This window comes from Chinchilla lanigera, unplaced genomic scaffold (genome assembly GCF_000276665.1).
Source record: "Chinchilla lanigera isolate Chin_1 unplaced genomic scaffold, ChiLan1.0 scaffold00005, whole genome shotgun sequence".
Taxonomy (NCBI): Eukaryota; Metazoa; Chordata; class Mammalia; order Rodentia; family Chinchillidae; genus Chinchilla; species Chinchilla lanigera.
Genome location: NW_004955406.1, coordinates 27,869,893 through 27,884,285, shown reverse-complemented (window position 1 = coordinate 27,884,285; position 14,393 = coordinate 27,869,893). Strand labels below are relative to the sequence as shown.

Sequence of the window (14,393 nt, the reverse complement as noted above, 5' to 3'; positions counted from 1 at the left end):
TTCATTTTCTTCTCTTGGTACCACTGAATCTATAAAGAAAAACACTATCCAAATCCAAGTTACTGTCATCCCTTATCATTTCTTGCTTGAGCATTATTCTCTCAGTTTGTCTGGCTTCATCTTTTCTACTGTGAATCCATTCTGTGTTGGAAGATTGATGGTCAGGAATGGTAGAGATTGAAAGGGGCTAAACAGCAAGCCACAAACACTGGGTGTGACTAGTCAGTCCTCCCACTGGGACAAGGGTATTGGTCTGTGTTTGGGTAAAGATGAGGGAAAGAAGAGTTCATGCGCAAACATGTATTGCCAGGTATATAAAAAATTAATCTTGACTACAGGAACTAACTCTATATTGAAGATAAAGTTGTGGACATTATCATCATGTATTAATATGCAGTCATTTAAAAATTGGTTTGGAACTTATAGCTTGGGTAGCACATGGATATTGAAATATGAAGATGAAAGAACTTGCTTGTCCAAAAATTAAAACTTTAGGAATTAGTGAGTAAAAAAGATTCTAACAACAGATAATGATTAAAAATTACCAGTGATAATGGTTTATGGGAGAAATGCTATGAGTACAATATCCAAGAAGCCAAGGCGTAGTTCAAGAATAAAGGAAGCAAATCTAACAAAACGTTAGTTTTGTTAAGGTCAGTTTTTTCTGAAATACAGTATTAGTAGGAGTGCAATCAAGACATCCCATTTTTATGAAAGTATAAAAATTGTTAAAGTTAAAAGCAAACATTATGAAAACATAGTTGAAATAGAAGAAAATTCACTTCCAGTGAATTTTTCTAAAACTGTGAAAAGGGAATTTGGATTATGTCTGAAAACAGAAATTAAATTAAAATTTTTAGGATAGCCCCATGTTATATATTGCAAATTAGAGAGAGAGAGAGATATTGTGATGTTCAGAAAAAGGGAACTATTGGAGGAGACAATCCCAAGAAGGCATTGCAGAACAGGTTTCTGTGCAAGCTTAACCTGAAAGAGATCATGGTAATCCACCCATTATGGTCCTTATGAAGATAGACTATGCACACCATTAAGAAGTAGAAAAGCTGGAAAGTTACTGTTCAAAAAAGAAAATAATTTTTTCGAATTATCTTATTTTCTCTGTTAAATCATAAGAAAAGTTAACCCACGGAGGTGATAAAATGTTATTTCAGCAAAAGTAATTATATGTAAAATACTCATTCTATGGATTTTTATCAAGAAAACCAAAAAAGGGAAAATGCATGAGGATTATCAAGTAGGACTAAAAGCCTCTGAAATTTGTAATTATGAATTTAAAGTGAGTCTTTTCCATAGTTTTTGGTTTTATTCTGTCCATGTTTAGCTGTTCAGCTATGGTGATGGAAGAGGCTACAATATGTGTGTATTTAGGATTTTTTTTTTCAGGCGAAAGCAGGGAGTTAAAATATGTGCAAAGTATTATAATTTTGAGCTATGATATCACACATGGATAACAGTTAAAATAAAAGCAAATGAGTGTCTGAATTTGAAGATTTTTAATATTTCCCATTATTAAAATGTCCTAGAACTGAGAGATAAACCTTTAGATGGAATTTCTTATTTTATGTTGAAGTTACCAGTAATCAGAGCACCAATGATAGTGGCTAGCAGATAAAGAGTAACCTGTAGTGTCAGTTACTACTTTTGAAAATATATGGGTATCTCTGCCATTAGATATAAAAATAAAATTAAATTCCAGTGCTTCTTGTCCTGTCTCAGAGCGCTTTCCAATTATCTGTAAGCTCCAGGTTTATTTTTATCTCTTGCACATGTACGAGGTCACATTTCTTAAGCCATTGTTGGCCTGACCATGTCTATGAATTACTGATATACAGAAGTTACATGGACAGTGTTACTTATAACTTCTGTCATGATCTGTATCATGGGGTTACCATCACCTACAGACAACTATAAATAGACCTGTGTAAATATGCAGGACTGTATTTCAAACTTAGAGAGCAGTCTCTTCCGAGGCCCTAAATTGGGATCATCAAGTCATATTTCAATGTGGTGGGAGGTCAGTGTCTGAGAGTGAAGGAAATTTAAATGATATCTGCGAAATCAGAGCACTTAGTTTAGGTTCATTTCAGTCTAAGGAGATGGGCAATTTTCTGAGTCAGATAAGCATTTTGTCAACTTTTTCTCATGTTTTTACTTGTACTGGGTGATAAAAGAAAACATATTGAAGATTAAGAAATTTATAGAAATATAGAAAATATAGACATATACAGAAATATATAAAATACAGGGAGAAAATAAATCAGCTAAAACTCAGCCAGTTTGAGATATTTATTATAAACCTGGATGCCCATGGATAGTGTTTAATGAAGTATATCCTGATGTGTGTGTGATGAAGTCTGTCTTTAGTGAATTAAAACGTTCTTGATATTGTGATACAGCCTCAGAAAGTGACCACAATTAATATATAAATATTTCCATTGCCTCAAGAGTTTTCTCATGGACACTTACAACATCCATTCCCATAAACAACATTCTTGCTGCCATAGATTTGTGTTTGGTGTTATTTTGATATCAATATAAATGACATTAAGCAGTAGACAGTCTTTCTTATATTATTTGTGTCATACAATGTAATATTTTCAATACTGATCTATATTGTTATTTGGATCATGATTACATTCATTTGACTTGCTGAACATATTTGTGAGGCATGTATTAAGATGACTATATAAGTAATGCTTTACTTCAAAAATTTTAAATATTATGTATATTCCTAAATTTCAATCTGTACTGAGCATCTTTTCATTATATTATGAAAGATTGGAGGGTTGTAATGACAAGCTTTAAGCATTGGAAATTATTTACATATTTTATGATAAAAAAGAGGCTAAGAAAATACGTATATCTTTTCACTCATGACAAATGTTATGTAATAAAAGACAAAGGTGTTTACCTGTTAACAGTATGATGGGCATTAAGCAGAATCTTATAAAACACATAGGAAAAATTGTTTTGAAAGTAATTTTGCAAAGTAATTACATTTATGGCAATATCCTTCACTGACACTGACCATTTAACAAGATGAATTTACATATCTACTATTTCTTAATTCTTTGTCACCTCAATAGTTAATGTGTTTTAGTAGAAATGTCACTATTGTAAAATCTTTGGAGGGAAATTAAATGTGAATGCTAGTTGGAAAAATTTGGAAATATTGTCTCTTCACCATAAAATAATTTATTTTGTGTGACATTTCTTTGAATGCTGCCCCATTTATTTCATATTTATAAGCACAAAAATAAAACAGTTGTGTATTTTTCTTCATTTGTATTGTCAAATGTTAACAAAAGGTTTTATTAGCCAAAAAGCTAGGAGACCTGTCTGTAAACACAAAATAAATCAAATAACATCCTACCAAATAGCAGTCAACCTAATAAAATAATGCTTTTTTTTTTTTTTTTTTTTTTTTTTTTTTGGTCTTTCTCCGGTACCAGGAACCAAACTCACGACCTTGCGCTTGCCAGGCAGGTGCTTTGCCACTGAGCTAAATCCCCAGCCCCCATAATGCATTTTTTCTATTGTGGGTGTTTATAATGTCGAGAGGCTCTAATACTGGAGAAATAGAAACCAGGGATGTACTTTCTACTCTGGTACTAATTACCTATTTGGTATTGAGCAAGTCAGACTTATTTAAATGTTTACAACGCATGGCCTTAGCTATGATTTGAGGTAATAAACATTCATATAAGGATGGAGGAGAGTAATAAGGATAGAATGAAATCATGCTTGGAAAAGTACCAGGCAAATAAAAAAAATCTCCATGAATATTACCACCAGCTAATATTATCTTTAAGATATAGTCTACACCTATTTCTCCCACTTTTTCATTGTTCCCTTGTGAAGAAAACTTATTAATAGATTTTTAATTCAGGTTTATAAATAAAAGACTGTAGTATATGTGTGCTTGTGCGTGTGTGTGTCAATATTTCCTAGGGAAAATCACAGCTGAGTGTATTTTAAAAGTGAGAATATTTCTCTTTTCAAGATGTAAAATTATGTCCAAGAGTGAAATGGTGGTGTGTGAACAGTGTCAACATTAGCCTCAGGCAGCTGTCAGGGCTGAGGTGGCCAAAACAGCAGAGTTAGATGAGGAAAAATGACAGAGTATTATTCTCTTTTTTGTACATGGCCATGCTAATAATCAGCTTATAATTGTTTCAAAGGCTAGGCTGCTTAATCCAAAAAAATCATATTTAGTTTAAAGTATTAAAGTCTGAGAAGAACAAATCTATGAAACCTAAAATGAAATGGACTGAACTTTAAGCAGTTACTAATACAAAAAGAGATACTGATAAAAAAAAATGTTTACATTATATTGTTTAGGCTTAAAACTTTAGATCTATTTCACACAGATTTGGAAAGCAATAAATGAGAAATAGGTTAAGGACGGTTAAAACAAGGTTATTACTGCTCTGAGAGCATTTAGCCATGAAAGAAGGTACTTGTTTTTATATCAACATATGTTCTAATATTTCAAGGCGAACAGCTGACATCTACAATATATGCCCTTAATTTGTGTGGTATGGATTTTGCAGATTTTTGAGGGTATCATAACTATCACAGAGAGAATATACAAGTACTTTTAAATAGAGTCTCAAACATGTTATCAAATGATGTCTATTTTGATAAAAGTGAAGATGCAAGAACAGAATACGAGGCATAACTGCATATGTTGATAAACTGAAATGAAATGCTTTATCTTCTGACTGGAATCATTTGTAATAAAGAAACTATCTCCAAACACAGTTTTTTTTTAATGACAGTAATAATAACAAAGACAATAGTAGGAATAAGGATGCGTAATAATTTCTTGTCTATTCTGTACACAGGCATCCTTGCAACTGTGCTGCATTTTTTAAAACAGCCCTCTGAGATACTTCATTCACATTTTTCAGGTGAAGGAAATGAAACAGGATTCAGCGTTGACAGTTCCAAAGAAAATTGTCTAAAACCAATATACTGTGTTGCTACTCAAGATATCCACAAATAAAAGTTATTTTATTTTTGAAGTTGTTCTGCTGTGGCAGTGAAAATATATTTTCCCCGAGGTGGTTTGTTAAGACCTTTACTCTCTATTCTTGGAACACTTTCAACTCACATTTAAAAAAATAATATTTATATTTGATTTTTTGAGTTTGTCTTCTTTCTAATGCTAGCTATATATATATATATATATATATATATATATATAATCACTAAGCCATTCAAGCTTGTGAGGTTCAGTTATTCCCAAAATTTAAAGTGGAGTTAGCCTGTATAACTCCCTTTGAAGAATAAAAGCAATGAATACCAAGTGGCTGCTTGTGACTTGAGTTGTGTAGTAAACAGTGAATTAATATTACTGAAATATAACAGAATTTATTTATTATGGTAGGCCTTAGTGTTAGGCTTATTTTTTTTCCATATGTATAAGACAAAATTTCCAGTGCAGAATTCGCAAATTTTAGTGTGTACAGAGCTACAGAGTCCCCACTTCATGTAAATTCAAACCTGTCTATTGCTTTCTCTTTCTCTATGGATGTTTTAATGTTCCCTAAAACCTTCTTTTCTGTACATAGTCCTCCATCCTGAAGACTAGCTTGTTTTAAAAGATTCACTAATAGCTGGCTTTTGGTTGTTAATTTACCTACATAGAAATCATGAAACATCTTCATGTACATAAGAGTTTGAAGGGACTAAATATTTTAGCAAGACATTCCTAGTGCAAAAAACTGTCTGAGATGGTAGTTAAAAATGCATGAGGTGGTTCATAAGCATCTGATTCGCTGTGTTAATCCCATTCCTGCCACCTGCGTAGGATACCTGGCATACATAACTTTAAAAAGCTGCTTACTTTGGCTGACAGTTTCAGATGTTGTAGTCCATGGTCTGCTTGCTCCATCGTTTTAGGCTTTTTTTGAGCAGAAACATCATGGCAGAAGGACATGGTTAAAGAAAAGTGCTCACTTCCTGGCAACCGGGAAGCAGAGTGAGAGCAAGTGAGTCAGAGAAAGAGAAGCAGGCTGTGGAAAGAATATAACCTTTAAATATACACCCCTTGTGATCTACTTCCTGCACTGGAGCCCACCTTCTAATAAACCTGTTCCAGTAAAATTCATCAATACACAAATCCATTCATGAGATCGGCAACCTCACGGTCAATTACCTGTCAAGTCTTCACCTCTGAACACTGCTGCATTGGGGATCAAGCCCTCATTGCATGAGTCTTGGGGGGGACTTTCTAGGTAAAACATAGCATTTGCCAATTACATTTCTCTTAACTGATTTTCTGAATAAAAGAAAATAATGAAAAGACAAGTATTTATACTGTGTTATTAGGAACAGTTACTAAGTATGAGACTATGATTGGAAGTATTTTTATGTGGTGCAGTTTGTTTCTCCCCCAGTGGTCTGTGTGTTGGAAGCTCAGCTTCAGGGTATTGGAATTTGATGTGGCTCTTTATGATAAGGGGTTTAATGAGAGGCTCTGAAGTTATTGGAGAAGGGCTGTCTTTGGAGAGGGTTAAGATATTTTCTAATGGGATTTTTAGTCTTCTCAAGATTTGTTATAAAAGTAGCAAGCCAAATCCACCCAGCTATCTCTGCTTTTGATTGGATATGCAGAGTTTTTATCATGCAGCCCTTGCTTGTGCCTGAATTATGACACTTTGACTTTCAGCCTCTCAAACTGTGAGCCAAGTAAATCTCTTTACTTTATAAAGTTTGTGTCAGGTATTTTGTAATAATGACAAACTCTGACTAATGCAATCTGTTACATCTTTTCATACTGACAACATATCAACAAGCAAATCTAAGACAGATACACTAAGGCTCAGAAAGCTATGTCTATTCCCCAAATCATGGAGAACTAACATATGTGCCAAGACTTTCTTGAGTTAGAAAGTTCTGCTGAAAGTTAAAGAACTAAGGATCTGTTCCAGATCAGAGAGTTACAGTTCAGTTTTAAAATAAGGTATGCAGACCCTGAGTCTAGTCTCTTTTGATATTCATATGTATGCCCTGTGGAAAAGTATTTCAATACATGGATAACATTATAGATTGAAGAAAGATACCTAAATAGTCCTCTGAAACTCTCTTCCTAACAGGTATGTAGATTCTGTAACCTTGTATTAGTCCATATCATAATATTTACCAATTGCTTTTTCTGTCTTCAAGTTTTTTCTTCTCTTTGGCCATAATTCAGAATCCATTTGCTATCATTTCTTCTTCCTTCTGCATCATTACTTCTTCTCTTCCTCTATTAACACTTCCTTTCTTATTTCATTCATTTCAGGAAGTACTTCTCACTAAATGTCAGGAAAATGCCACAAATTGGCAAAAAAGCAGTAAAACATTTCTCTCTCTGTCTCTCTGACTCTGTCTTTCTGTCTCTCTGTCTCTGTCTCACTCCCTCTCGCTCTATAAATATATATATGTAGAGATTACATATGTGTAGGTATACATATAATTGTGTGAAACCCTTGTCTTGGTTATGTTTTTGTCACTGGAACAATACCATCCACAAGTTAAAGAAAGAAAGGATTATTTTCCTCACAAACTGTAGAGGATTCTGTCCACAGTCTACTGGCTACAAAGCAGGATGATATGTCAGAGAAGACTTGCTTGAGGCCTGACCAGCAGGCGAGACAGGGTAAGGGGAAGAGTAGGAAATAAATAAACAGGCCATATTCCCTGTGTCTTCTAACAAGCTTCAACTTCCAACATCATATTTAGCTATGTACTCACTAGTAGACCAGTTGACTGATAAGTATCATGCTGCCATGACCCAATAACCTCCCTAAAGCCCCACGTATGTGAGCAAGAGGCTTTGGGGGGGACATTCAGGTATAAACTATAGTAGCTATAGATTACAGATGGTTATGTTTATATCTATGTCTGTATCTATATATCTCATTATGCAGTATAGTGATATGTATCACTAAAATAAAGTAGAATTTTATTTTTTGGTATTTGGGCATAAAAATAAATAGCTAGAAATACCTGGCACAATATAACTTGGAATTTTGCAGACATTTCTCTTCAAAAACTTTTTGTTAAATTAGAAAATAAACTGAGAACAGCTAAATTTTATTCTGTTGGAAAAAAAATTGACTATGTGAACTTTTGGTTAAGCAAAAAATCCATTATACAATCCTAAAACTTGCTTCGTCTGTATTTTCAACTGCTGCATGCAGTAAAATTTTACCAAGAGTAGAGAAAAGACAGATTATTGAATTTCCTTTTCCTTGAAAAATCTATTCTCACCTTGTGAAATACAGTAAAATAGTCAAAAGGTAGGTAGTAAGTGGGAAAGGACAAGAAGGAGCAAATAAAAAAATCTACTTGCTAGCTTTTCGGTCCCAGGGTAGCAAGTCTTTGACAGTGTGTGAAGTTATCAGTATTCATACATGACAAGCTGAAGCCCAAGAAGCTGAAACACATTCCTTCTGTAATGCATCTGCAGGAACATGAAAAGAATGGGAAAAGAATAAAGCTGGAAAAGCCATTGCTTTTCTAAAATGTCCAAATGAATCCTTCTACAGTGTCCTAGTTTTAAAAGTGCTGTCTTTAGCCTTGGGTCTATTTATTTCATTTTTTGTTTTGTCCTTCTGATTTCGAAACATGATTAGATCTTGCCATGAGAGATGCATTAGCTCAGAGGATTTATGCTTTTGTTTCAGGAAAGAAAATATAATTTTCCATCCAAATTCGATATATGTTCTATATTGAATAGGGATAAATATAACTTCAGAAGAAAGAAAAAAGAGGAATAAGAGCTGAAAGTAAACAAATTAGGAAAGAAAAAAAGGAACAGAGAGAACCACAGGGAGAGAGAGAGAGAGAAAGGGAAGGATGAAGGGAGGGAGGATTTGATTGAGAATGGAATCGAATGGAAAAGAATAAAAAAAGCCAATGAATGCATAGAAAAAAGTAATATTAATTTCTCTAATCTGAGTCTAAAAAGAGTAATAATTAAATCAGCAATTTCACAAACCAGAAAGAGGATGCTTTTTGTACACTTACTCTTTGATTAGAAAATAAAACACAGTAAGAGTAGCAGAGATACACATACATAGATGAATGGTTACAGGACAGCCAGGAAAGCTAATATCTTTATTATTACACACTTCAGCATTTTCACAGGACAATATTCTAGAGAACCTCTCTTGAAAAATATTTAGAGAGACTTAAAAATCAGTGGTCTCACCAGTTTTGCATGCTTATATCTGGTAATCTGAGCACCTGATTTGAAAACAACAATATGCAATAGAACAACCATTGTTGAATTCCTACCATCTTGTCTAGTGAAACTCTGTATTATCTCTAATGTTTTATCTAATAATTATTTTTTTACTCTCTTTAATGGTTTGAACAATCTTCCATTCTTACATCTGGCTATCTGAACAATGTAGTTGAAGATAACAGTATGTAATATAACAACCTCTGTTAATTCCTGTCATTTTGTCTTGAAATCCCATTTCACTTTTAATGTTCTTGCTTTGGTACATTTATGTTTGTGATGCTTCTGCTCCTTTTCCTCATTTACTACTCTCATTAAAATAAAAAATAACAATAGTCTTAGGGAATTTGATGGTAATAAGGTAAAATATAGAAACTAATTAATTTCTAATGAACAGAAATTTATCATCTCATAGTTCTGAAAGCTGAGAAGTCTAGGTTCTAGGCATCAGCATTCTGTGAGGGTCTCCGTGCTGTGTCATCCCATGGTGGAAAGTCGAACAAAGAGGAAGAAGGAGCAATGAGAGGCAAAGGAAGCTACTCCCATGCTAAAGGAATTAATTCATGCAATACTGAAACCCTCACAGAGGGTTCGGGGATCCCAACCAGCAGTGTGGCACGTGGATGAAAAAAGACAGAGACATCTGTGGTTCCAAGGGTCTCTAGCCTGAGCTCAGTGGAACAAAGAGTGCTGTCAGTGGAACAAAAGGGCCAAGAGTCCAACTGCCAAAGGCTTTTATTGATTGCAATCAGGAATGCATGTGGGGGTCATGGCAGAGTGCATGGGAAGAGAAATGTCGCAGGCATGGCATGTAAGGAGAAACAGAGCACTCTTACACCAGGCACAAAGGCCCTCTGATTAGTGACACAGCAGATAACTTGATATGTGCAAGGACGACACCTTTATTGCCAGAAAGTTATAATTATTTTTGAGTTCCAAGGCCTCAACTGAGGTATTATCTCATGTCTTACCCCTGGAATCTCACAAACTCTGCTGATCCTCCACTCTGTTAGCACAAGGGCTTTGCTCACAGGCATGCTGCTGCTTTGCTATACTGATACTCACCAGTACCTTGCTGGCCTACATCACATTTTTTGGCTACTTAAGAGAACATCTACTTCTATATAGCCAGCTCTGCATATCTCAGCAAATAGGGTTCAAATGTCAAGGCAAGATGGAAGCAAGAACTTCATTTCTCAGGGGAACATGGCTTGGTGGTCTCCCATATCACATGAGAGTGGTATTCTTATAAACTATCTACCAACATTCAAGGCCCATTTCCCAGAACTGCTGCATTGGGAACCGTGTTTATATTATTAGAACTTTATGTGACATATTGAAAGCATCAAATGAGGCTAAAAGTTTAGGATTGCAGTCAGTGATTCCAATCTGAGAAATAATTAAGATGCTAATATTTTATACTTTGCCATGTTTCATTTATTTCCTTTTCTTCTGGATCAGCAGGTTATGACTGCATTTAGAGAACTGAGCAAACAAAGCTTATACATGTGCTAATAGTGCAAACATCAAGGCATATTTTGTTTAACTCTACAACCTGCAGCTTGAGAGCTAACATTTCCTTATTGTTGCAACTGCTCAGTTTAAAGTTTAAATTTCCCTTTAAGGTACCATTATTGGAACATTTTTCCTTAATATTTTGTGTTTTGTAAAGCACTCAATAAACACTGAGAGCCTGTGATCTCCTGGATTTCTACTGGGAATTTAGTATGTAACTTTGAAGAAACTATAGAGGGCTCTGGCAAGCTGGTATTATATTAGATGAGATGAAAGGAGTATAGAGAAAAATCCTGTACTATTTTAGGTGGTCAAAAGCACCACAATGAAAGCTAAGTGGATGCTATGAGAGAAAATAAAGAGCTAGTAATTTATTTGGAGAAACAAGAAAGAGGTAACCTAGAAATTTTTTAGAAATGTGTTCAATCTTGTGAAGTATGGCTTGACAGAGACCAAAATTTGATGTGTAATATAAGTAACCACTTTGAATATTTTAAATTATAGTAACAATCATTTAAACACACTAGTACCAAGTTTTACCAGTATTCTGAGGAAATTATTTAAAAAGCAATGACCTAATAAATCTAGAGTATTGAGTAAACTACAGGTGTTTGGCAGACATATGTAAGTATGCTAAATATGAATTCTAGAAGAGCATAATACCGATAACAGATTCAATTTTGAATGAGTTCTGTGAAATAGACACAACATTTTTTTATAAACAAAGTCATATAGAGGCTGGGGATTTAGCTCAGCGGCACAGCGCCTGCCTGTCAAGTGCAAGGTCATGAGTTCGATTCTCTGTACCAGAAAAAAAAAAACAAAAAACAAACAAACAAACAAAATCAAAGTCATATAGCTTGAGTCTAATGTATCTGTCATAAAACCTCAGCATGGAAGAGTTTATTATTTCTGCTTTCTATATGAGAGAACCATAGATTATAGAGTCCATGCAATTTTTCTCCTTTTTCAACTAGTATAATAATAAAAAAAAACTTGCTGAAAAGAAGGAATTGTGTGATTATAAGACCAGCAGCTTGCCTTCCTTGTTGTACTGAGATTTTCAACAAGCCAAGGGTTTGAAGAATGTAATGAAATAGGAAAAAATATCTTAAATTGGCCTCATGATTAGCCTGACAAGAAAAAATGTTGCTGACAAATCACTTTAAAGTAGTACACTTAACTCTTACTAAAAGAGCTTATTTGTTTTAATGATATATTTTCTTGAGTAGCCATTATAGATTAAAAAAAATGTTTCAATAATATTTTCCCTCTCCATGGGTACTCATATATTCAGTGTGAGAAAAACTCAAGGACTGAAAAATATTGATTGATAAATTTAGGTGTTTATCTTTCTTTTCTCTATAATATTTAGGGTTCCTCTAATACTACTGACCCATGAAATATAATGAATAAACAACCTTTTTAAATTTTATTTTTTGAAAAATAAAATGAAATTTTGTAACAAAATAAGACAAAATAAGACAACAGCAATAGTTGTTACACAATGTGTTATTATTTTGCATTGCATATGTTACAGTTTTACTCTTGATATTTAATGATACAACTATTTTCTCTATTTCCTGTTGTTGATTATCACTGCAAAACAACAACCAAATTTATTATTCTTACAATCACCTTTCAACACTTAATATGGTGGATTGTATTTCCTTCAAAACATAAAAATGTTTCCCAAGTTTAGAATGGATTCTAGTACCAATTCCCCAAAATGAATGTGATTATTATGTATTGCAGACATATAATACAAAAATGAAACTAGAACTGGAATATTCCAGCTTGAATCAAATGTTGCTAATAGTGTGTCTTTTGCAGTGACAAACAGAATACACACGCATACACACACACACACACACACACACACACACACACACTCACGAAGGCTTTGTATTTATATAGAATCCTTTTGTTTTGTATTTCTAGAACGTCAACCTACTGGCTCAATCGCATCCAGTCTTTTCTCTACTGCAACGAGAATGGCCTGTTGGGCAGCTTTTCTGAAGAGACACACTCGTGCACCTGTCCGAACGACCAGGTGGTCTGCACTGCCTTCCTGCCCTGCACCGTGGGCGACGCCTCGGCCTGCCTGACATGCGCCCCCGACAACCGCACCCGCTGTGGCACCTGCAACACTGGCTACATGCTTAGCCAGGGACTCTGCAAGCCTGAAGTCGCAGAGTCCACTGATCACTATATCGGCTTTGAGACTGACTTGCAAGATCTGGAGATGAAATACCTGTTGCAGAAAACGGATAGACGAATCGAAGTCCATGCTATTTTTATCAGCAATGATATGCGCCTCAACAGCTGGTTTGACCCTTCCTGGCGCAAGCGGATGCTCCTCACTTTGAAGAGTAACAAGTACAAGTCAAGTCTGGTCCATATGATCCTGGGTATCTCTCTGCAGATTTGCTTAACTAAAAACAGCACCTTGGAGCCAGTGCTGGCTATTTATGTCAATCCCTTTGGAGGCAGCCACTCGGAGAGCTGGTTCATGCCGGTCAATGAAAACAGCTTTCCAGATTGGGAGCGGACTAAGCTGGACCTCCCTCTGCAGTGTTATAACTGGACACTGACTCTGGGGAACAAATGGAAGACATTTTTTGAGACAGTACACATCTACCTGAGGAGTCGCATCAAGTCCAATGGCCCAAATGGCAACGAGAGCATTTACTACGAACCTTTGGAGTTCATTGATCCTTCCCGGAACCTGGGCTACATGAAAATCAACAACATTCAAGTGTTTGGCTACAGCATGCACTTTGACCCGGAAGCAATTCGGGACCTGATTTTGCAACTGGACTACCCCTATACTCAGGGATCCCAGGACTCGGCACTTTTGCAACTGCTAGAGATAAGAGACCGTGTAAATAAACTCTCCCCACCTGGTCAGCGTCGTCTAGATCTTTTCTCTTGCTTGCTCCGTCATAGACTCAAGCTGTCGACTAGTGAAGTGGTGAGGATCCAATCTGCTCTGCAGGCGTTTAATGCCAAATTGCCAAACACAATGGATTATGACACAACCAAATTATGTAGTTAACGTAAATGTCAAGCACAACCCAAAATCTTGGAGGAGTTTTTACAGTGCTTTTGTGGGACAGTTTATGTTTGGAAGAGTAAATTTAAATTGTCTTTTCAATATCTGTCTTATATCAGTGGATAACATTGGATGGCAATTTACACACATGAACTTGCTGACAATGAATATATTATACTGCAATTTTGGTTTATGAATGAAATAAATACTGACACCAGTCTAGAAGACATTCTACTTTTTACAATAAATTTCATTTGTAATTTTATATGTTCCGTGGCAATGCTTTTGTGCATTACATCCTCTAGGGGGAACATAAAAAGACACCAATAAAATTTTGTAGCTGAACAGTTATTAAAAAGAAGTGCTGTGGGATTCCTTTTTTCCATGAAATGAGTTCTATTTTGATATAGCTTGTTAGAACCTGGGGAAAAGTCACCAAGATTTTTTAATGGAAACATTTGAAGGTCCTTTTCAATTATCTTTATGGCAAATCCAACTGTGTAGAATGCTTAGTAGTCAGGTTTCTAAATTTTTATGCTTAATGGCATAAAGGTGGTGTATGTT

General features: G+C 35.0%; 1 protein-coding gene across 3 annotated transcripts in view; it reads left to right on the top strand.

Annotated features, from left to right (window-relative positions):
• The window catches only part of Brinp3 (bone morphogenetic protein/retinoic acid inducible neural-specific 3), a 370,214-nt gene extending 356,043 nt beyond the window's left edge, over nt 1–14,171 (top strand). For all 3 annotated transcript variants that reach the window (XM_005375093.2, XM_005375094.2, XM_005375095.2), the window contains exon 8: nt 12,716–14,171. In XM_005375093.2, coding sequence (XP_005375150.1) covers nt 12,716–13,832 — 1,117 coding nt within the window. In that variant the 3' untranslated portion in view covers nt 13,833–14,171. The remainder of the gene's footprint in view (nt 1–12,715) is intronic.
• The last annotated feature ends 222 nt before the right edge of the window (nt 14,172–14,393 follow it).